The sequence below is a fragment of the Anguilla rostrata genome, chromosome 4 (assembly GCF_018555375.3).
Source record: "Anguilla rostrata isolate EN2019 chromosome 4, ASM1855537v3, whole genome shotgun sequence".
Lineage (NCBI taxonomy): Eukaryota > Metazoa > Chordata > Actinopteri > Anguilliformes > Anguillidae > Anguilla > Anguilla rostrata.
Window position 1 is genome coordinate 54,721,779 of NC_057936.1, and position 23,547 is coordinate 54,745,325.

At 47.1% G+C, this 23,547-nt stretch overlaps 1 protein-coding gene across 5 annotated transcripts in view; it reads left to right on the plus strand.

Moving 5' to 3' along the window:
- The first annotated feature begins 482 nt into the window (after window positions 1-482).
- rc3h1a (ring finger and CCCH-type domains 1a) overlaps window positions 483-23,547 on the plus strand; it is a 32,390-nt gene continuing 9,325 nt past the window's right edge. Inside the window, exons 1-19 of one of the 5 annotated variants that reach the window (XM_064333251.1) lie at window positions 494-637; window positions 5,743-5,837; window positions 8,476-8,921; window positions 11,819-11,957; window positions 12,402-12,641; window positions 13,199-13,374; window positions 13,650-13,850; window positions 14,602-14,734; window positions 15,088-15,206; window positions 15,304-15,416; window positions 15,725-16,018; window positions 16,231-16,433; window positions 16,860-17,278; window positions 17,919-18,071; window positions 18,324-18,482; window positions 21,355-21,574; window positions 21,727-21,817; window positions 21,954-22,050; window positions 22,671-22,832. In XM_064333251.1, the coding sequence (XP_064189321.1) occupies window positions 8,691-8,921; window positions 11,819-11,957; window positions 12,402-12,641; window positions 13,199-13,374; window positions 13,650-13,850; window positions 14,602-14,734; window positions 15,088-15,206; window positions 15,304-15,416; window positions 15,725-16,018; window positions 16,231-16,433; window positions 16,860-17,278; window positions 17,919-18,071; window positions 18,324-18,482; window positions 21,355-21,574; window positions 21,727-21,817; window positions 21,954-22,050; window positions 22,671-22,832 (3,150 nt within the window). In that variant the 5' untranslated portion in view covers window positions 494-637; window positions 5,743-5,837; window positions 8,476-8,690. Of the gene's footprint in view, window positions 638-5,742; window positions 5,838-8,475; window positions 8,922-11,818; window positions 11,958-12,401; window positions 12,642-13,198; window positions 13,375-13,649; window positions 13,851-14,601; window positions 14,735-15,087; window positions 15,207-15,303; window positions 15,417-15,724; window positions 16,019-16,230; window positions 16,434-16,859; window positions 17,279-17,918; window positions 18,072-18,323; window positions 18,483-21,354; window positions 21,575-21,726; window positions 21,818-21,953; window positions 22,051-22,670; window positions 22,833-23,547 lie in introns of all 5 variants that reach the window. The other 4 variants (XM_064333250.1, XM_064333252.1, XM_064333253.1 and 1 more) reach the window with 4 other exon arrangements.

The window sequence follows — 23,547 nt, forward strand, 5'->3', positions numbered from 1 at the left end:
AAGTGATGCTTAGTTTTTGACGGTAATGGCAGTTAGGCCAAGGAGTCATAGCGCCTAAATTGAGGCTGTTCCCCCATCAGTTGTTCACTCACTACATATAAAATGCACTGCTTGTAGAGCTATACAGTAATATGCATAATGTATATAGGTTTTTTTTTTAACCAGTCAAGTTGAATTGATGTGTAATGTACCTAAATCGGGAAGAATCTTGTAAAATCCTAAATCCAAAATCCTCATGCTGACTGAAGATCATGTTGGGTTAATACTTCTTCGTTCATGTATCAACTGAAGCCACCTTACGGAATGGACAGTTCGTAGCCATAGGTTGACTGGGGTCAAAGTTTTAGCTCTGAGTAAAAAAAAAATTAAATAACAAAAAAAAAAAAACTTATACATAAACTCTTTGTCTTTAAGATGTCTACCAATGATGCAGTTGCACAATTTTCCCACACGGGGTATATTTTGTTCAGTGCGTAGGGTTATGCTTTCTTGCCCGCCCCCCCGCGGGGTGTTTGTGTCAGTTGTAATCCTTTCCATAGAACTTCGGCTGCAGCTGCACGGTCGACATGGCGACCGAGAAAATGCAACGATATTTGCCTAAAAACAGCTGAAGATTGACCACGTTCAATCGGAGATTGTAAGTAACGTTAGCAGTGTTCAGTGGTTGTGTGTTTTCCCAATTGTTTCCTGTGTTATTAAACCTTAGTTTTATACAGCAATGGTTTAAACTGTGCGTTAAACACGGATACCGGTATCATGGATGGCTGGCTAGTTTGCGTATGATCAATTGCTAGCAAAGTGAGCTTGCGGTTGCCTTTCTTATCCTCAAGAATAACGCTGGAGAAAGGCCTCTCGACGATCGAACATTTATTTTTATTGAATTTTAGGTTTCTGTTAACAAAATTATAAGCTGCAAGTCTTAATTTAGTCTAACATTCGTATATTCCTCGATGATTGTGATTCATGGTTTGTTTAGCTCAAGGTAGCTAACAGCCACTAGCTAGCTAATCTAATGTTAAACTGCCTACCCCCATCGCATCGCTCGGGTGGTTATCTAATGTAATTGTGCTTAGCATTTGTTTTGATGGCTAGCACAAGTTACCTAGCTACTAGCGGTAATAAGCAAGCAAACGAGCCCACCAGTAGCCGTTTTCCTGGTCTTGGCCCAAGTTCGATAAACGACAACTACAATGGGATCTAAATGGCTAGCTTTAGCATTTGTTATAGTTATCGTTACTGTGTTCGTTGTATGTGGCCCAGCTAGCTAGCGTAGCTACCATAAGTCAGCGGGAAAAGTAAAATAAGAAAAAGGTTATCCTGGATAATGTTATATGGTAGCAGGTTGGAATGTTGGGTAGAAATTTTTCTCGTTTTAGGAACGGTGGTTGGTAGGTAGGCAGGTAGCCTGTTAGCAGTACACCAACTGCAACATTACGTCAACTGCAACATTAGATATAACGTTAGTTAACGTTAAGACATGGCACATAGTTAATATTACTAGCTAAGCGATCCGTTTAATAGTAAGTTGATTGTGTAGATGGCCAACGTCAGTGGTGTTAAAACTAGGCAATGTAATCCACCAATTGATTTGTTTGTAGCTAGCCGTCTCTGGTAATTTAGCAAGCTAGTTTACTGCCATGGCCTACTTAGCCTAGCTATAGTTGGATGGCAGGTGGCTAGCACAGCAGTTTTTTTGTTGACCAGAAACATTTTCTGATTGTTAACTGGTTAATTAGCTGCATGATTAGATTGTTAGAAGTGTTTGATAATAGCCTCCTCTCAGTACTGACTATTAATATAGCGAATTCGCTACCTGATATATCGTATGAGTCAATTTCTTTGTCCCATCTGTTTTAGGCCGCAGGCTTTCAGTGGGTTTTGTTTGTAATCTGGATATGACTAGCGTTGGCTCAGTTAGCTAACTGGAAAATAGTGCGTCATTTAATTTTTTATATTTTTATGATCGGTACACAAACTTGTCGTGCGTTAGTTGTTTACATTTAATTTATATTTAATTATACGTCCTTTGCGGCGGTTCGGTACAAACATTTGATATAAGTAGGCAGCTAGCTAGCCTCGTCCCCGCAAAATAATGGGTGGGGTGGCAACCCAATCTGTTCGCTCAGTTGAGACTGTTGATGACTAGCTTAGTCGCTCCCTGGCTATTTATTTCTCGTCGTGAAAGCTTAGGTGTCCTAATGTAGTTTTTCATCGCGTATGCTGTGTAAGAGTTGCGTGCCTCACTCAAGAAATTAGTTGGCCAACTTGAGGCTACTTTTGTCTTCAGCCTGACATTAGCTATCGTTAGATATGTTACCAGCTAACATACTCGCGGAGATGCAACAATTGATATGACATTTGCTAGCCTGTAGTTCAGCTAACAATGGATTTCCTTAACCACAAAGTACGTTAGCTGGCCGAGTAAAGTCAGTTCGTTGTTGGCTAGACTAAATAACACTAGATAAATTTGAAGCATACGCTGTGCTTCTGGTAATGGGTAATTTGGCTTTTTAAATTTACAACCGATTGTTTACATAGTAGATGCAGAAACTATTATTTATCTGTGACTGCGTGGAAGGAAAGCACTTCAGTGCTGTTACAAGCCAGTCACGATTTAGGGTAGCGAAACTACGGGTTAGCAGATCTGAAAAGACTGTCACAGTTGCTCAACAATTAGGATGCGTTATTAAATGGTCATAAGGGTTTTTTTTTTTTTATTATTATTATTTTTTAAATAAATCTGTCAACTTTCAGAATTTTTTTTTTTTTATGGCTGTGAGATTCTGAATGGAAAATGCAAGATGAGTCAGCCAGGACAGTGCTGGAAACCCCCACCTTATTTAAGTCATTTTCTTTGTTTAAAACCTGTTCTGTGTGAGGTACCAATATTTTAGATGAGCAATGGCTAAAAGTCTAACTGCTCGTAACCATACCATGTACCTAAGCGCAATGTGACAGTGATTTCGTCAACTTTAGTTAAATAAGTCCGTGTTTGGTAGTGATGAGAATTGTGTGGATTTCTGAAAAACAAGGATTGAGATTCAGGAAAGATATTAAATGCTGCACTTTGTATTTACTCTAAAATGGCAGCAATCTGTGTACAAGCATATCACCCAAAATAAAAATGGACTTCTCTTCTTTCTCTATCTTTTCTTATCTGCACATATATAGCTTTGATGCATCAGTTTTATAGTTTGTCCACGTTCATTGGGCTTGCTGCTTCCCGATATTTATGAACACATTAAAAACATTTTAAAACCTGTACAGTATGTTTACATTATGTTTTGACTGGGTTTTTTTTTGAAACCACAATCTTTTGAATCATTGGATTTTAATTTTTTATTTCAGCAATTAAATGACAACTAATATTATTCTGTTAAATAAAAGTTATAGCAGCTGTTGCAAAACCATATTCTTGGTGTTTTCATCTTGTAAATTTTAGTGTTTAATCAATGCTCTAATTTTCATTTATTTGCTGATATAGTACTAAGTATAAAGGATCTAGGATTAACCAGGAAACTTTAATTGCTTGATTCACAAAGTAGCCTACTTTATGCTCATGTAGTGTCAAACTTACTTGTGACAAAATATTTCAAATGTGATATTTTCCCCTCGTCCAATGCTGCTATACTCATATGGGCAGTTAAATGGCAATCCATAACATCGGTGCATATCTACATTTGTGTTGGTGTAGCTACCAAAGCACACTTTTTTTCATTGTTTAATGTTTCGCAGGACGGTTGTTGATGGAAACCTTTCTGCAGAACCCTCTTTAAATTTGTTTTGTGGGTGAATTTGATGGCTTTGAATTTCTTTGATATTGCCTTGGGTGCATTTCTGGGGGAACCATGCCGTAAGTTTTTCCACTGAGTAGCAGCACACATGGTCTTAGATTAAAGACCACAGAGGTGTGATCATCACTTGCAGGGTTTCCCCCAGAAAAGTAGAGGAAGGGGACGTGCTTCAGGGGGTAAGCAGCAGCGGTGTGCAGTCGCCATCTGTATGCACAAGGCATAGCCAACACCTGACCTGGTGTAGACCTGACTACACAATGCCGATTTTAAATGCCACAACTTATTTAATTATTAAACATATTATTATGGAGATCTGGGTCTGAGGTTTCGTTGCCTTTTATCTAATGTTTGCCTACACACTCGTGAATTCAACAAAGGTGTGGCTCATCCGCTGTTAGCAATACCTGGGGGAAACCATGACTTGATATGAGTCATCCTTTTCCATGTACCCTCATCTTTCAAGGCCAGCTGCTTTAGTCCTTGGCTTCCTTGACATGATTGCTTTAGGCATGTAAATGGTTACTTTTCAGATAGGCGTTTGTGTGTTCTGTAAAACCAGTACTGTTGACTTAAGGGTGGTTTAATTACTGCATTTGTCACATTTTAGGTTAATTTAAATCCTCTGTACCAAAACAATCAAATGATGCGGTTGCCCTAAAATACAAGGAAACTACATGTTTGCCTGCTGATGAATGTTTGGAGACAGCATGAATAATGGTCTTACTTCCCAGAAGTTATCCTATAGGTGTAGTTCCCTCTTTGATAAGGGATACATCTGCAAGCTGATAGCAGTGACCTGAATCATTGTTTTGTAAGGTCTTAATGCTTACTTGTCTGTGTGCATTTCTGTTGGCACCAGACAGCTGAAGCTGATTCGGTTACGTTTGGCTCCATGACCAAATTGGCGACTCTGTCAAGGTGCATAGAGAGAACAGTCAGTCATGCTTGGATATACCTATAAATCTCCTTTTTTCTCTCTGTTTGACAATGTGGAGTCCTCTTTTTATTCACCCTTAGCTGCTGTAGATATAGTCTGATTTAATCTTAATTAACATTGAGTGCAGTGTCTTTGCCGTGTCTAAATGTAGAACTTTAATAAAAATGCGTTTCAAGCACTACCCAAGTGCAGAACTAGGAGTTGAATTCACTGTAGATATTGAATTAGAAATGAATGTGGATTAGTGCTCTCGACTCTCATTCAATTAATTATTTTGTTTAATACTCTAGCAAAAAGTAAAATAGACTCATCAGTTGTGGATTGCTGCAATGTTTTGAGGAAGGACCAAAAAAATCAGACTTACTAAATGCCTTTTTGAGCAAGAGCCCTCTGGCTGTACTGTGTGACTCAATTTTAACATTCTGGAAGTTTTCCTATTATCATTATCTATGTAGAGCTTGTAGGGTGTTTAACTCTAAACGTCATCTATAATGAAATATTGATTAGTACTTTTGCTTTTTCAGCCCACCCTACTTTGTGGAGTACATATGTCATGTATGTTTGTTTCTAAATTTATCAGAAATCTTTTAGCCACCTTAAATAAAATAAAAAAAGGTTATTGTACATTTTGACTTTTTAAAATTATCTTTATCACACCATGTGAGAACTGCAGGTATAAATAGTTTGCTATTTCTAGTCCCCAGGTAGGAGCTTTGAGATGGTCATAGTCTGCCAAGTTTTCATATAGATCCTAAATGACAAATTTACTGACAGTAGGTGAAGTTAAGGAAAATCTTAAATCAGTAACTATGGTCCTCAATGGAAAAAAAACAAATAGTGTGAAATGAGTGAATTAGCACAGGCATTATGTAAAGCTGTTTATGGACTGTATTGACGTTGCCTTATTGAGAAGATGGATGTGTTACCATTGCTGGTTTTAAATCCAAGTTGGACAGGGTGTCTAGCAGAAGTGAGTATATATAGTCATGTAATCTTAACTCTGCTCGGCAGGGAGATGCAAGACACAGCACATTTCTTACGGATTTCTTCTGGAAGTGGGGGTGTGTTGCATCACTGTCTGGGAAAAGGGTGGACAAGAACACAAGGTCAGGAGGCCTTTGAGTTGGCGAATTTTGTGAAATGTACAGTCTGGCCTTTTGTTTCAATTTCATGTCTTGTGCTACAGTTGTCATGTAAAGAACTTTTGTAGTCTGGTCATTTAGTTTCAGATGGACAGGCTGTTCTTGTTTCTGCTTACAGCCTGAGCACGGATTGAGCGTGGAGGCAGAGAAATTTGTATGTAATGTGTTGTTTCCATGTAACCTGACACATAGGCTTGACCTAACAACTTGAAATGAAAGCAATAAAGTTGGGCCTAATGGTAATTTACATTGCATGTTTTATGGTCATGCTGTTTTATTGCATTTTGTATGTGATCTTTCTCTTAGGACTGGTAGCTTATAAGATCGCAAATCGTCGAGCAGACAACCTCAACACAAGACAGGGCTAATGAGCCTATGATTTTTGGTTTAAAAGTATACCAAGGCGACAAGCCAGTATCTGATCTGCATATGATCAAGCCTGTCAAATGTCGGAATTACTGTGCCAGTTTAATAAGGGCTACTGCTTTTAGCTCTGTAAGAGCTCTGATTACATTTTTCTGAAAGGCTAGTTGTTTTTTAATATATACACAAAGCTAGTGCACATAATGTGCAAGTGTGGCCGGTTTTGTGTGTAGCCTTGTTTGCTGTACATCAGTGGTAATGTCTCCACAAAAATGAAGTACTTTAAAACAAGTCTTTTCACATGCCAGAGACTCCTTCAGTTGGCAGAGAGCACAGTATATGTGTTGTCTGTTATTCAGTAGATTCTATATGGTTTATGTGCCATAAAATGAGAAGCCTTCAGCTTGGTGCTCATTAAGCTCCCGTGCCTCGTGGCGCACGCAATACAAGATAACCTACCTCACATGCATTGCCCAGAATGCTCTGAGAGGGAATGTCAAGGGCAACGAAATATCTTAACTGCTTACCGGTTTTTCTTGACCGTTGTGACTTCATCATGAACTGCTCTCTTTGAACTTCTCATGTACGTGGGGGCACGTGTGAAATCAAATCTTAATTTGGCATTTGGAAGGAAAGAGCTGAAATTCACTCATTAACAGTTTATTTCCTGTATGTTCAGTATCATGCAGTGAGGGATCTAGTTTATGTTTTAAAAGCTTTGTATGACCATTATACCATGTCCCATAGTTGCATTTGGAGTCACACACCAGAGATGGTCCAAGAATGCATGCATTCCTGTGTTTATTAATGTAGCACATTGCAGTGTGCCGGGTATTTATAGCATAATGAAAGCAATGTGGGTTTTCCCGTGCCTATTGCTTCTGGTCCTGGTCCAGAACAAAAGGGTGTTCCCTCGCTCCTCTCCCCTCCCAGAAGTCACACTGAGTCGCCTGGTGTGAGGGCGTGTGCAGAGTGCGTTCTCTCACACACACACACACACACACTTATGTGCGCGCACACACACATGCACACACCAACACTGGGACGTTTCCTCTTCCTATTTCATGTACGCACGCTTGTCAGAGTCACACAGGGACGTACAGGCGTGCGCTGCGTTCACTGCAGATAAGACGCCATTATCAGCAGCGTGTGCTCTTGGCTATATTTAGCCTCCTGGATGTCCTGTAGAGGGAAAGAACACCTGCTTGTGAGTACAGGTGAAGCTGGGTGTGTTGGTGCACAGCTGTGGTTTCGATGCTGGTTAGAAGAGGAACTCCTGCAGGGACGGAACTGGCAGTATGTTGCCCAAGCACCCAGGGAAGCGATGTCATCGTAAAAAGACCACAATGCTTTCAATGCTGTAAATTTATTATAATGGCATTTCTTGTAAACATTTGAGTTATTTTAAAAATATAGACCGCAATTGAAACCATGGAGAAGGAAGCATAGATCATTAAAAAAAATACTTAGCCATTTTCTTATCTTTGATTGCAGAGAGGAAAACCCAATCACAGCTCTAAAGACAGTTTTGTGTTGTGTAATTAAAGCAGTTTTTTTATCTTTAGTGCTGCAATCAGGTTATGCTTGTAGTTTTGCGACATGCTTGGTCATGTAGACTTAACAAAATGATTTTGGATTCTTGGAAATGACCTTGGCTTGGGCCAATGCTCATTTCGGTGCTTGTAAAGAAAGGTTGGCTGATGTCTTAAGCAATCTACCTGCGCTGATGGTTAGAACCACTGAAGGAATGGTATGTGTGTTGGCTTGCATGCCAGAGGGTTCAGCGCTGGTAAGAGCCAGATATGTGCTGGGTTTGAGGCCCCTTAAGGCAGGGCTGGTAAGAATATTTGTACTGGCTTTGTAGCCTCGAATTCTGCTCAGAGATGCTCTCGTTATTGGCTGAATGGCTGTATTATAAATAGGCCTGCAACTCATCTGCTTGTTTACTCTTCGGCTGGCATTTGATGGACACCACCGTGGAGCTGGGCAGCTCCAGCTCTGCAGTTACCATGTTCTTACAGCACAAAGTCCTTTTCTTTGTCCGGCTGCTCAGTCCTTTTGTGCACGTGGTGGCAAATCTGGGTAAACGTACGTAAGATTTTCAACTCGCTAACTGCAGTCAACCAAAACTGTTAGGAAAGCAGGAAGATTGTCTTTCTTTAGTTAAGATCAAACAGTGTCCGATGTGATGTGCATGTTGCCAACATTAAGTATTCTCTCTCTTTTTTTTGTCTTTCAGGTTATATACTTCACACTGTGTGCTGAATGTCCACGATGTTTGAAAATATTTAAGAATATTGATGCTTTGAAGAGTTTTTTTGATTCCAGTGGAATCTGTAGGATTTTTTGTTTCTTTTTGTTTTTAAAAAAACAAAAAAAAAAGCTAACGCATACACACACTCAAGAAACTAAAGATCTCGAGACGCAGTTTCCCCATAGCGCACGTCCGTTACAATGCCCGTACAAGCTCCACAATGGACGGAATTCCTTTTGTGCCCGATCTGCACCCAAACGTTCGAGGAGACCATCCGCAAGCCCATCAGCCTGGGCTGTGGCCACACCGTCTGCAAGATGTGCCTGAACAAGCTGCATCGCAAGGCCTGCCCCTTCGACCAGACCACCATCAACACCGACATCGAGCAGCTGCCCGTCAACTCCGCCCTGCTGCAGCTGGTTGGTGGACAGGTAAGACTCGACGTGCAAAGTTAATCTCTCCTTCCCCTCCCCCCTTTCGTCTCGCCGCGTCTGGCTCTATTGTGTGTGTTTTGCCTTTGGCCTAACGCCGTAGTTGTTGTCCTGAATAAAATGTAGCTTGATTAACGTGCCTTGGGTTGTACAATCTGTGCGCGATGACACCGAGACCTGTTGACAGCAAATCGTGGGCTGTGGTTGAGCGCTTTAAAGGATGCACCCACGCATACTCGCAAATACTTCTGTTCCCTGCAGTTCAGTGAACAAAGAGTGTTCTTTGGTGCTGCACCACGTCCTCCTGAGCGAAGCTTGCTAGTGAGGCTCGCTTGGGCGTTACATTGAAAGGATTGGTCTGCAGACAGCGGCGTGAGCTCACGTAAATGCAGTGCCTTACCTGGACTTGGCACTCCCGTATTTAAGAGAGAATTTTGGTGTTATTCTTCATTTTTTAGAAAAGTCATGGTTCAGAAACATTGCCATGCTCAGGTTCATAAAGGCTTAAATTTCATGCTGCTGCTCCATATATTTTCTGTCTAGTTTACGATATCAGATGGCGGCATCAAATTTAGAATTACGGTGCCTATCAAATGTACAGAATTGTAAATTACCTAATTGCTTATTTACACACGGGGCCATCAGTTAAACAGTAACATAGGCTTATTTGGTCCGGAAAGATGTGCTGCTTCGGCAGTCTTTGTATGTTGTGGCCTAGACGTGCAGTAAGGTTGAAAGCCCCTACTTGAAACGATTTATTTTCCCTAATCTGACTCAGAGTTGACTTTTAGCTCTTGTTCATGCAGAGGAATTTAGGGAGTTTCCCCTTTGCCTCACTTGCTTTCAACTTTTTTTTTTTTTTTCCCTCGCTGTGAAACTACCAGAAAGCTGCTAGTTTTGTTGTTCGTCAGCTCTGCTAAAGACTTCAGGGGTATTAATCGGAAGCGATTGGAACAGCTTGTTGGGGGATGTTTGCTCTGCTGAAAAGGATGCATTATTCATGGGACAGGAGTGGCACCTGCTGCTGTGCTGACTTAGGGAAGGGGGGAACACTTGGTGACATCATGGAAGTCAGTGATTCTGCTCAACAGAAGGGATAGATGGAGCGGAAGTCTGTGGAAATGTTTGTTATTGGCTATTTGGGAATTGCGTTACACAAGGTCTGAGGCAGTGTGGAGCGGTTGTTCCGGCTGGGTGAGATTTCAGACAGGATGACACAGTGCTGCGGGGTGTGGCCTCAGCTCCCTGCGATACTGGCAGCTTTGTGTGTGTGTGTGTGTGTGCGCACGCGCGTGTGTGTGCGCGTGTATGTGTGTGTGTTTGTGTGTGCGCCTGCATACCAATCCTTGCTGAGTCATCAGGGTTATCCTGGAAGATTTTGCAACTGAAGGTCCATCCTGATGGAAAACATTATGCCACACTACATGAAACTGAGCTGAGGCAGTTTCTGTTGAGTAGGAAAAACACCCAATCCCTGCCTTTATGACAGTCCTCAAAGGAATGTAATATCCTGTCTGTTGAGTTCTTCTCTTCCGTACTTTGGTGCCAATAGAAACAAGAGGCTTTAAATGTTTTGGTTTGATGCTATGGAATGCTTATGGTATAAAGGGGAGACCTCATTTAAAAACAAATTCCTCTTGCAGCTGTGCACTGATTCCTGTACTGATTTCAGCCTTCTGTGGAGCCCGGACCTCAGGGCAGCAGATTAGGCCGTTCTGCTCGGTAGCGTGTGACGTGTGATGTCATCATAGTTCAGGAGACACAGACATGAGTCAGGAAGACTCCTCATCTGCTGCTTTACGCAGTGGGGCAACCAGCCGCAGTCAGCGACAGCGCGGTCCGGATTCAGTACAGACCCTAGGGCCCACGTGCCAGAACTGCGCCTTAGGATACAGGTGCAACTCCCAGTGTTAAACAAATGTACTGTTTTCCTCCCAAAAATATTGTTTTCGGAACCTTTTGATGCCTGTGGGTGCAGGTGGAACATGCATATGAGCTCAATAAAGCACGACACTGTGTACTAGTCAATGTGTCATTTTCTATGTGAGTCATAATAAGCTTGAAATGGAAGAAACATCTTTTTCCGACTTGTTTTTAATTTCGTAAATACGGCAAGCTTGCGTAAAATGAACCCTAATTAAATTGATCAGATGATAAGCTGGGTCTAAAGGAGTGGCTCTCATTCTTGTTCTTAGTTGTGCTTTCACCGGTCAGATCAGCTCTGTTTTACCCACACACATTCCCTTTAGGGTGAGCTTATGAAACGCTTCAGTCTCAACAGCGAAAAGCCGTACGTTATTGAACCTTCTCAAGTTGAAACTGGATAAGTTTTTCTTTTTTTTTTTTTTAAACCAGAGAATCTTGCGGTTTCGATGTTATCTTCCATGCTGTAAGGACAGTCTGGTGATGTTTTGAGAGTATGAAACCGTGTATTGATTTCCATGGCGCGTGTTCTCTGAGGCCCAGCCGACGGGCCGCCAGATGAAAGCGAGGCCTTTTCCGAAACTGAGATTCCGTCGCGGCGGTTCGGCGTGCAGTCCAGAGGCGGCTTCGGGCACATGACGGATCCTGTTGAGTCACGATGAGTTTCCTGGAAAACGCAGCGCTCCGTTTCCGGAGTCTCTTCCCCCCCCCTCCCGTCTGTGCGACTGCTACACTGGTGAATTTCCGCTGTCCTTTGCTCACAGTCGGGCTGTTTGTGATGACGTCGCTAAATAGGTAATTTTGGAATGTCCTGGAAGAATTCCAGAGTCTGGAATGAGGCGAGCCGTGTAACTGAAGCCTTGTTTCCCGGAATGGCGCTCTTGAGAGGCGCCTCAGGTTTGTTGCGGGACGTTTTGCGTTTTGTTAGCGTAAAAAAAAAGGCGCTCAGAGGCTCTCCCGTCTGTCCCCTGCAGGTGCCCAAGCAGCAGCCCCTCACCCTGCTGACGGGGGCGGAAGACACCAAGCACTACGATGAGGCCCGCAAGTGCGTGGAGGAGCTGGCTCTTTACCTCAAACCTCTCGGCAGCACCAGAGGTGAGCCGCACTGCACCGGTGAGCAGCCGCCGGGCCCCCCTACCCCCCACCCCGCCCTCCTCCCCCTCCTCCCACCCCAGCTCCCCTCCCTTACGCCTTAGCCCAACGATGCATGCCCCAAGCAGTGGGAGAGACACCGTGCTCCAGCGTCCTCTTGTAAAGCCAATGGCTGTGGCAGCATGGCTAAGTAGAAGTTATAGGTTGTCTGGAGGCCACTGCAGTCCGCAAAAAAAGAGAAGTGTTGCCTGTGTGCTTACATCATCAGTGTGCGGTTTTCTGAGTGCTGTGAGTTGTATTTCTGCATGTGTCAAACACATAGGTAAAGTTCTCTATGCTTATGGAAAAAAATGCATTCTCTATGAATGTGAAAAAGAATTTTGAGGTCCGTATCTGTTCAACACCTCTTCCTCTGTGTCCCTGGTCCCTCCCTCTCCCCTCTCCCCCTTCCCCGCTCTCCCCCAGGGGTGGGTCTGAGCAGCGCGGCCCAGAGCATGCTGAGCCGGCCCATGCAGCGGAAGCTGGTGACGCTGGTGCACTGCCAGCTGGTGGAGGAGGAGGGCCGCATCCGGGCCATGCGGGCGGCCCGCTCCCTGGGCGAGCGCACGGTCACCGAGCTCATCCTCCAGCACCAGAACCCCCAGCAGCTGTCCTCCAACCTGTGGGCCGCCGTGCGCGCCCGCGGCTGCCAGTTCCTGGGCCCTGGTGCGTCTGGGGGGACGGGGGGTTACTTCCGCGTGCCGACCGTATCTGTACCGTTACTCAGATTACAGTAAAAAAGGCTGAATCCTTCAGTATTTATCAAATAAGGAATATAAATTGGACTGACAGTATTTTCCTTCTGCTGTTCTAATGCATTTCTGAAATGTTTATGATGTAAATAATACATATTATAGGGTATATTTTACTAGCTACGTGACTTGATAGTGGAAACGAAACTTCTCATTTATCTTTGTGTACTCTTAAAATGGTGTAGGGCTTTGGTTGCCAGACTTCGTCATATGACGGTTTTATTCCAGTTTGGGAATCACTGGCGTAGAGAAGAGGAAGCTGGACTGGTAACTGAGCCAAAGCCTGTTTATTTTGGAGCGGTTCTGATGCCAGAGATTTTATTATGTGAAACTGAGCAGTAAAAAGAACCGTGATGTCATTGGGGAGTTTTCAAAGTTCTGTAACCCTAGCCGTGTTTATTTCTGGAAGTGGTGTGTGTGGTGCTGCTCTGTTTTACAGCAGAAATAGAGTTTTGTGTGTGTTTTCTGTAGCTATGCAGGAAGAGGCCCTGAAGCTGGTTCTGCTCGCCCTGGAGGACGGCTCGGCCCTGTCCCGGAAAGTTCTGGTTCTGTTTGTGGTGCAGAGGCTGGAGCCCCGCTTCCCCCAGGCCTCCAAAACCAGCATCGGACACGTGGTGCAGCTCCTCTACCGGGCCTCCTGCTTCAAGGTAGCCCCGCCTCCTGTGATTGACAGCCGTAGTTACAACATTTACTGCAGGAGTCGGGGTCGATTCTGTTTCAGCTCCCTTTGAATTTAAATTCAGTTCACGATTTGAAAAAAAATCCTCTTTGGCATCATTAGCCATTTTGTGGGTCGTTTCCCGAATTGAGCGAATGGAAGCAGAATCGATCCCAGCCCTGATTTTAAAGCCCCGGAGTTTGTCCGGTGCGTTCCGGATGGCGGTTCACTGACTGACCGACCGCCACGCCCGTCTGTCGCTAGGTGACGAAGCGCGACGAGGACTCGTCCCTGATGCAGCTGAAGGAGGAGTTCCGCACGTACGAGGCCCTGCGGCGGGAGCACGACTCGCAGATCGTGCAGATCGCCATGGAGGGCGGCCTGCGCATCGCGCCCGACCAGTGGTCCTCCCTGCTGTACGGCGACCAGTCCCACAAGTCCCACATGCAGTCCATCATCGACAAGGTGCGCGCCTGCGTTTTGGGAGCGCCCGCCAGCCCCCCGCCACGCTGTCCGATAGCCCAGAGACACCCTCTTCACTGCGGGCTCATTGTTAATGACCTTACACCATTTTGCGCCATATGGAGAAATTCTATATGGCACAAACACAATCTCCGCTTACACATTGGCTGCATGGCGGGTTCTTGAATACACAGTAGCAGTATTTGTCACCTGCTGAGGGCTAGCTATAATGAGTAAGTGCACTGCACATATAAATGTTGAACAAATCAAATAACTGATCCTACTGCTCACATTCTGAAATGGAGAAGAATAAACGGAGAATTGTATGTACAATTTGTACAGGAAATGTTATAGAAAACAGAACAGAAGAAGTTCAGAGAAATACAGTTGTATTTAAATCAGAAATGTGGCTGCTGTACAGAATTTATAGACTTGGCAGTTGGCTTGGTCGGCTTCCAAACAGCGCGTTGATCTACATTAATTAAGCAAAACCGCCGGTGTGTTGAATTGAGTATCTGCGCGTCTGAAAATGTAGCTTTAGGAAAAACGACTGTGTTTGCAGAGCTGTTTTATGAAGTGCATTCCTGTCCCCCCTCGTAAATGGCAGTGCTTTATTTACACGCTCAGCAGGCGGGCTGCACAGGAAGTGTTCACTAGGTGGTGCCAGATTTTGCTGAGGCTGTGAGGGAAAGGGTGAGCTGGCCGCTAGCTGGCCGCTTGTTTGCTGAACGTGCGCTCTGCTTGTGTGCGTTAGCTGCAGACGCCGGCGTCCTTCGCCCAGAGCGTGCAGGAGCTGACCATCGCCCTGCAGCGGACCGGGGACCCAGCCAACCTCAACAGGCTGAGACCGCACCTGGAGCTGCTGGCCAACATCGACCCCAGTCCAGGTCTGACACCGTCTCTCTCTCTCTGACGCGCACGCACGCACACACACAGATATACATACACACGCACGCGTGCTTCAAACTGCACTTCCTTGTATAAAAATGCTTCCCCACCCAACAAATAGCCTCTTTTTCTGTTTTATCAGATCAGAATAAAGCTGTACATCATCATGACCAAATACTCGTGCTTTAGTCTGACTGCATTGCTGCTTCTGTCATAGACACTATGACCGCTTGATTGATTGTGCTTAATGGAGAGGCACCTTACGTTATATGGTAGGAGTGAAGCTGAGTGGTACATTACTCAGACAGTGAGCTCATTGGTCCTGATTGGCTCCCTGTCTTTGTCGTCTCAGATGCTCCGCCCCCCACCTGGGAGCAGCTGGATAAGGGCTTGGTGGCGGTAAAGACGGTGGTCCACGGCCTGGTGGACTTCATCCAGAACCACAGCAAGAAGGGAAGCGACCAGCAGCAGGTTAGTCATAGCTTTCCTCACAGAGTCCCTGTGCTCGGTGCGGTAGTAATACAGTCTGTGAATGTGCTGAAGAAACGCCTCTCTCTCCCGTCTGCAGCCTCCCCAGCACAGCAAGTACAAGACCTACATGTGCCGGGACATGAAGCAGAAGGGCGGCTGCCCCCGCGGGGCCAGCTGCACCTTCGCCCACTCCCAGGAGGAGCTCGACAAGTGAGTGTGTTCAGACGCGCGACCAACGGCCACACGGGGACCGGCTGAGACGCTTTCCTCAGCTTTCTGCAGCCCGGCAGGAAGCTTTCTCTAGCCCGGCCAGAAGCTTTCTCTAGCCCGGCCAGAAGCTTTCTCCAGCCCGGCAGGAAGCTTTCTCTAGCCCGGCCAGAAGCTTTCTCTAGCCCGGCCAGAAGCTTTCTCCAGCCCGGCAGGAAGCTTTCTCTAGCCCGGCCAGAAGCTTTCTCTAGCCCGTCCGGAAGCCTCCAGAGCTGTGCACCACTGACATTCGGTCTCTCTTCCTCTCTCAGGTACCGAAAAGTGAACAAGCGCCTGGCGGCCCGCCGGCCCCTCAGCCAGTCCCTGACCCAGCTGAAGGAGGTGGGGCTCCCCTGCTCGCCGGGCCTGCAGCCCGAGGACGATGGCGGCGTGGAGGTGATGGGCCGCAAGCCCTCGTCCCTGACCAACGGCATCGTGGCGGCGGGGTCCGGGTCGGCGCTGTCGCAGCTCATCTCCCGCAACACCGACCCGACCTACGACCCGGGGCGCAAGCCCGGCAAGATGGACTCCGTCAGCCTGAGCGCGCCAGGGTCTCCCCCGGACTCGTGAGTAGCCAATCGGATACGACCGACTACGTCCCATGTTCTGAATGGACTTCCTCATTCGGTCGAGTCTATGTCTAGTCCCATCTCTACCAGCTGCCTTGATTCCGCTCTGCTTTTCATAGATCTCCAGAAACATGTAGAGTGTGAGAGTTGTGGCTTAATCACAGGGCTGAATGGGACCTCGTGACCAACTGACGTTTTACTCTCTTCAGTTTGGACCCCAAGTCTGTGATGGCCATGAACCCCCACGGCATGTCCCACCCCAGGATGGCGGACGGCCTTTCCATGCACAAGCAGCTGCCCGTGGTGCCCAGGGTGCCCCAGATGTACCCCCAACAGCAGCCTGAACTGTTCTACCCGGAGCCCAGGCCCCCGGCCTCCGCGTCGCAGTATGAGAGCTCCCAGTACCCCGCGGGTAAGAGGCCCCACGCGTCCCTTTACCCCTCCGATCGTATTTAACACCGTAAGAAAGACCCGCGTGGAGTACAAGTTGTTGATGTAAAACATGTAGGAAAGAAGCTTTAAATCATGTATCGTCATGAAACCAAATCATGCAAGTTTACTCTGCTGGGAAAAGTGCCTTCAGGACTATATAGGCCTGCGTTTCTGTTTTCGTGGTTGGTTTTAGGTTCCTCTATGGAAACCACTTAATTGAACAGGGAGTGTTGGATATAAAAAATAAGGATGACAACTGCAGTTCAAATAAACATTCCATGAAGACATTTTCATCCTGCAGCCTTATGTGTATAGTAGTATGTGTAGTGCTATAGCGTTATAGCATTATGCCAGTGTACTAGTTTGAAGGTTTTTAAATGCGGCGTGGTTTTCTCCCTCCCCCCAGGTAACCCGTACCCCTACCAGCCCTCGCAGTACGTCCAGCAGCGCTACATCCGTAACGCCCCTCCCCCCAGCGAGCCGGGCATGCCCCCGTACCAGGACCCGTACCCCGGCCCCTACGTTCAGGACCGGCAGTACGCCGCCCCTCAGTCCGGCCCCCAGTTCTCCGCCATGACCCAGCACGTGTACCCCCCTCACTACGACGGTCGCCGCCACTCCCCCTACGCCGGCCCGCCGCCCCAGTCCTTCCAGCCGCGGGACGAGCCGGTCAGGATGAGCCCCGTGCCCGTCGACGTCCCGCCACCGCCCCCGCCCCCGGCCGCGGGCTCCCCGTACCTGTCCGAGTCCTCTCGGGACCGGTACCCCCCAGAAGCCTACTACCCTGTGGGCCCCCACCACAGCCAGATGAGGTCATATGCCCGGGTGAGCGCAACTCTGCGTCTGTGTGTTATCCGTTTGCACGTACACAGTTCATGCAAATGATTAATAAGCTAATAAAATAGGCTTCATCCCAGTGACTCCTTTTTACAAGGTACTCCACCAAATTCCTGTCTTAGTCTCCCGGTTACTGGCGGCCATTTTAAAGGCATAATAATTACTGGATTGTGTTCAAAAGGTCTTTGAATTGAAACTTTCCAAATCTGTTAACACATTAAAAGTAAACTGTAATGCAGCTGTGTGACCTCTGTGTCTTCAGCAAAGTGTGAAGCTGCAGCAGTAATCTAAACAGGAAGCCAAGTCACTATTGCTTTAATGTGGGCAGTTTGGGTGAGAGATGTTGCTTTGTGTTGATGAGGAAGTGGGCTGGATGATGACATTGGTCATCGGTTTTTTTTTCAAAGTGTGAAAAAACATCTCAAATGTAGGTCTGAAAGATTCCTCTTTCTCAACCCATTACTGAAAATTGCATACTAGCGAAGTATATTTACAAAGTACATAATATTAAAGGCATTTAATTAGCAAGTATAATTCTCTACCTGCCATTGCTGCAGTCCCTGTGTGTTCCCTTTTTGGGTGAACTGGTGTCCCTCTCCCGCTTACGCATCCTTCCTCTGTCCCGCAGGACCCCTGTCGCCCCCAGCACAGTCTGGATTACCTGCACCGCCGGCGCAAGGAGATCATGGCCCAGCTGGAGGAGAGGAAGGTCATCTCTCCCCCGCCCTTCGCCCCCTCGCCTACCCTGCCCCACACTTTCCCCACCAACTACCCGCAAGAGGTGAGAGTTCTGCCCGGCAACACTGCAGCGCCACCAGCCAATCAGAGCAGCACCTTGTGGGGTGCCTGCACCTTGCATTTTTGTAGCTGAGAGCTTGTCGACGTGCAGCCTCGACAATTCTGCTTCATGTTGCATTGAACTTGTTTTGCCTCTGCTGTGAAATTGTCATTTAATAAACCGGAGGAGTCGTTGTAGAAGGTCGCATTGCCTTCTCTCACTCTCTTTCTCGCGCTGTGTGGTTGCTTTTGAAAGCAGTACATGGAAGAGAACCCTCAAGCCTTCGGGAAGTGTCGGGAGCCGGACTACGCTGGCCAGTACTCCCCCTGGTCATGTGACACCATCAGTTCCTACATTGGGAGCAAGGAAGTCAAGTCCAAAGACGTCATGGCAGGTGGTGCCATGGAGATGATGGTGAGTTGGTAATGAACGGTACTGAAGAGCATTGCATGGAACTGTGGTGAAAAAATGTTAGTTTTGGCAAGGAATTGTTTTTTACGTGTGTACAGAGTGTGTATGTTTTGATGCCAGGACAACATCATAGTTAAAAATGGGCAAGGCACCAGGGGTAGAATTATTGGTGTAATCTAGGCAGAGGTGTTCCGTACTGATGTATTGGTTAAGGTTCAGAAAGGGAAAATGAGGGGCAGCGATCATGATCCCATGACAGAACCCATGCTAGGTAGCCCCTAACACACCATCTTACAGAGGGAATAATTCAACTTCACTGAGATTCCATCATCGTTGTTGCAAGTTTTATTGTGTCTTTACAAATACACATTTACAATAAATAATGAAAATGAATACTTTCCTTTTAAGTGAGACAGTAGACTTTGTATGCTATTGTTCTTTACAATACTCAGTAGCTGCTGGTATGAAAGTAAAATCTGTTTCCTTGTTACGTGTCAAACTGCACACCCTGTGCTTGGCTACTGTAGGTCGTACATTTCCTTGTGAAAATGTGAACATCACAGGTGTTACATAAAACCACCAGGGTGCTGTTGGCCTCTTCGAACACGGATGCTTCAAGGAGCTTGTTAAATTTGTTTTGTGACGTCTCTGCTTCTTCTACCATTAATTTATTTGGAACAGTAATTTTAACCTACCATGAATTCAGTAAAAAAAAAAAAAGAGAAAATTAGAATTTTTAAATAAAAGTAGCAGCAACTTGTAGCTGTCCCAGAACAAGCAGCCCGAAGAGTTTAAGAGCAAAATTATATGAACGAAGGTGTTTTAAGAGGGCAGATTTGATTGTTCTTTGTAAACTCAAGAGGCTCTGTTATTCTCAGTTATTTGATTTTTGTGCAACCGCTGGTTGTGCAAAGCGTTGCGAAAAGGCACGTATAGCAGTGACTCTGGTTGCCCCATGCGTGGGAGGTGGGCCAATGCGAAGATACAGGACCTGCGCGCTGTACTGTAAATATTGGCCCTCGGCCTGCGTCCAGTTCATTGCTTCCCGTTCCTTTCCCAAACACAAATGCGGAGAAAATGCCAGCTAACCAGAACGAAAGTAAAAATAAACGCGCTCGGGATAAGGGTAGGGAAATGCCCAGCATCACTATGCAAAGCCAGACGCCAGCGACTTCAAAGACGGGAGATCCTTGATATTGCTTTTGTCCTGTACGATTAGGCCTTTCTCTCGGGCGACCTTTGTCCTTATAAGAGAGCGCTCCACGGAAGACAAAAGGTTATCTCCCATTCGCCCGGGTTTTGTTTGTTCTCTTTATGCTCTGTTGACTGAGCAAAGTGCATTTGCAGAAGAGGCGTTTGCTTTCAGTGGTTTGGAGCAAGCGTGTTCTTTTATTTTTGTGATGAAATGTTATTTTGAGAGGCATAACAAAAAATCGTATGGTATTTAATTTTATGCACTGGAAATACATACGCTACATTTCCAAAAGTAAGTGGACACCTGAACATCACCCATATGTACTTGGTGAACATTTCATTCCAAAACCATGGGCATTAATATGGAGTTGGACCCCCCTGTAACAGCCTCCACTCTTCTGGGAAGGCTTTCCAGTAGATTTTGAAACATGGCTGCAGGGATTCGCTTCCGTTCTGCCGCAAGAGCATTAGTGCGGTTGGGCGTAAGGCCTGGCTTGCTGTCACCACTCCAATTCATCCCAAAGGTGTTTGATGGGGGTAGTGGTCAGGGCTCAGTGCAGGCCAGTCAAGTTCTTCTCCACCAAACTCAGCAAACCATTTCTTAATGGCCCTTGCTTTGTGCACGGGGGCATTGTCGTACCGAAACAGGAAAGCACCTTCCCCAAACTGTTGGCACTATGCATTCTGCCAGACCTGGACTTGTCTGTCAAGCTGGCAGATGGTGAAGCGTGATTCATCGCTCCAGAGAACGCGTTCCCACTGCTCCAGAGTCCAATGGTGGTGTGTTTTACACCAAAACAGCAAACACTCGGGATTGCGAATGGTGATCTTAGGCTTGTGTACGGCTGCTCGGCCACGGAAACCCATTTCATAAAGCTCTTAACAACCGATTCTTGTGCTGACATTGTTTCCAGAGTTGTTTATAACTGTAGTGAGTGCATCAACCGAGGACAGATGATTTTTAGTGCTCCCGTTTTGTTAGCTTGTATGGCCTACTGCTTCACGGCTGAGCTGTTGTTGCTCCTGTACGTTTCTACTTCACAATAACGGCACTTACAGTTGACCTAGGGCAGCTCTAGCAGGGCAGAAAACGACATGTTGGAAAGGTGGCATCCTATGACAGTGCCACGTTGAAAGTCACCCATGACCCATTCTACCGCCAGTGTTTGTCAGTGGAGTTTGTACAGCTGTGTGCTTGCTTTTACGCACCTGTTACCAGTGGGTGTGGTGGAAATAGCCAAAACCACTAATTATAAGGGGCGTCCACATGCTTTTGTGTGTGCATTAATGTTTATTTCTTGTGCATGAAAAGCAGTTAAGTTTGACTTGAAATGAAAATTAAGTTTAAGATTTAATTTATATTGATTATTGACTTTTTAGTGTACAGTTGCTTAAAAAATATCTTTAGTATTATTTAATTTTCTTTGATTTCAGTCTTGTTGCAATGGCAAGCACACTATCTGACATTGTTTCTTTTGCCAATTGGTATGTGTTGGCCCTGCGTGTCTACATTTGCCATTTAAATTTAGAAGCTAAGTTTGCTCAATTTATTTAAAAGTTGATTTGTGCATAGTTGGGCAAACGTGTTTCAAAAGATAAGCGCTGAAATGCATTGTGGGGCCTGAAGGTGAGTTTGCATCGGAAGGACCCGCGTAAAGTGGAGACTTTTCTCCGTTCACAGAATGTAGACAGCAAAGGCTTACGGGAGCCGGCCGTGGACATGCAGCGCCGGTCGGCCGAGGCCAAAGACGATGACCCCATCATCCCCTTCGGCCCCATGCCCACCGTGTCCCGCTTCGGGGCCATTTCCCGCACCTCCAAGACCGGCTACCAAACCACCGGGCCGGTCCAGGCCATGGCCTCTTCCCAGGGATCTGCCACCAAACACATCACTGTAGCAGGTGCCCCATGACCTCCAGCTCCGCCCGCGGGCGTTCAGTTGTGCCTTTGCTTAGCGGAGGCCTCATTTTGCAGCCGAAAATGAAAAATGAAGTGAAAAGACTCTGTTTTGTAATGTTGCTTTTTTTTTTTTGTCTGTCTGTCCCGCACACAGCTGATTACATGTACGGGAATCACGGAAGCTGGGGCGGGGCCTCCTACCCTCAGCACCAAAACATGACGCCTCAGGGACATTTGAGCGAGCGGTAAGGAGCAGAGCTCCTTCGTCTTCCTCATTCCAGTCCCACAATGTTATGCTCATTCTGTGCTTCTCAGTAGTTCTGGCACGTGGCTCTCTCACATGATGGGTCTTGTTCCACCCTCTCCCTCTCTTTCTTCCAGTCTGCCCATCCCAGCCCAGGACAGGGAGCAGCTGAAGATGGAACTCCAGCAGGTGAACCAGCAGATCAACCAACAGACCCACGTCCGCGGCATGGAGGTGAGCATGGTGCACACCGTCTCGCCAAACTCTCGTTCTGTCTCTCATAACGCACGGACAGAACCCTTGGAAACATCTTACTCACTAGAGTTTGGTGTTGGCGACTGATGGAATTCAGTCTGCAGTAATGATGAAAAAACGGTAGTTGTCATGATTTATTTACCAGTAGAGATTTCACCAATGTAACTGAATCACTGTAGTGGCTGAACTTCTTCTGTACACTACTTTAATGCTCTGTTTGCACAGTCAGTGAATTGCCTGTGTTTAATTTCTTTGTTGTTGTAATGACTGCTGGAACGTGCTCTTGTCTGTGTGCATTGCTTGGGCCTCTCGAGCGTTTTATTTTGCCTGGTGGGTTTGTCCTGCGGGCCTGTGTTGTGATGACGCTTCCTCGTTGCTGGTGTTTCTCCCGCTAGTCCATTTCCACAGGGGGCGGGTGGGGATGTAACTCCTGCCCTGCGGTTCATCTGGCCCCTTGTGTAAAAGGGCGTTAAGCCCGCCGCGCGTCGCGTTGAACGTTCACACCAGTGACGGGCCCTGTGTTGCGTTGCCTGTGCCGAACCGAGGCGCTCAGCTGATCCCTGTGCTCGGGCGCCTGTGCCCTCCCCCCGCTGTCGCAGGCCGCCGGCAGCGCCTTGCTGCTGCAGAGGGACGCCGGCGCCCTGGCCGCCCCCCCGGGGCCCGGCGAGTGGTCCGCGGGAAACGTCTCCAGCGAGCAGCTGAGCCTGGAGCTGCACCATGTGGAGAGGGAGATCGGCAAGAGAACCCGCGAGATGGCCATGGTGAGTGAGGAGAGGGGGCCGGAGCCAGTGCCAATCCCCGCATTCCCTCCCTCCCTCCCTCCCCCGTCATCCCTGGTTAACGGTGGGGGAGAGCGGGGCCTTTGCTGGGGCTGCCCCTAACAACGAACGGAAGCGAATCTGGATCCAGAGCGGGGCTTTTGGAAGCGTGCTTCTGGCCCGGATGGTGTGGTCCTTGGGTGTAGCTCCTGGGTGCGGCCCCTGTGTGCGGTTCCCGGGTGCGGCCCCTGTGTGCGGCCCCTGTGTGCGGCCCCTGGGTGCGGTCCTTGGGTGCGCTCGCTTGCTGTGTTGCATGGCCGGGGCTGTGTAGGGTGTGCGCTGCCTCTCCCACTGCTTTCCTTTGCCATAACACCGCAGTCGTCACCGATGGGACGCACGCGTCCGCCTGCACGCAGAGCGCCGCATGCATGCCCCTCCCCACAGAGCGCCGCATGCATGCCCCTCCCCACGGAGGCCCTCCATGGGGGCGGGCCGTCCTGGAGGTCCAGCAGGCGTCTGTTAACGGGACGCTGAAATGAGCGGGAACATCGAGCCGCCCCCTCTGATAGCGCTCGAACCGTAGCCGCCACGGTTTGGATCAGTTACAGGGCTCCGGTTCTGCTTCCTGGAGAGACGCCATCCGAGTTTGTCCATATCAAAATCCTCTCGGGCCCTGGGTTAACCTGCTGGCAATTAAGCAGTCACTCAGAGAGTTGGA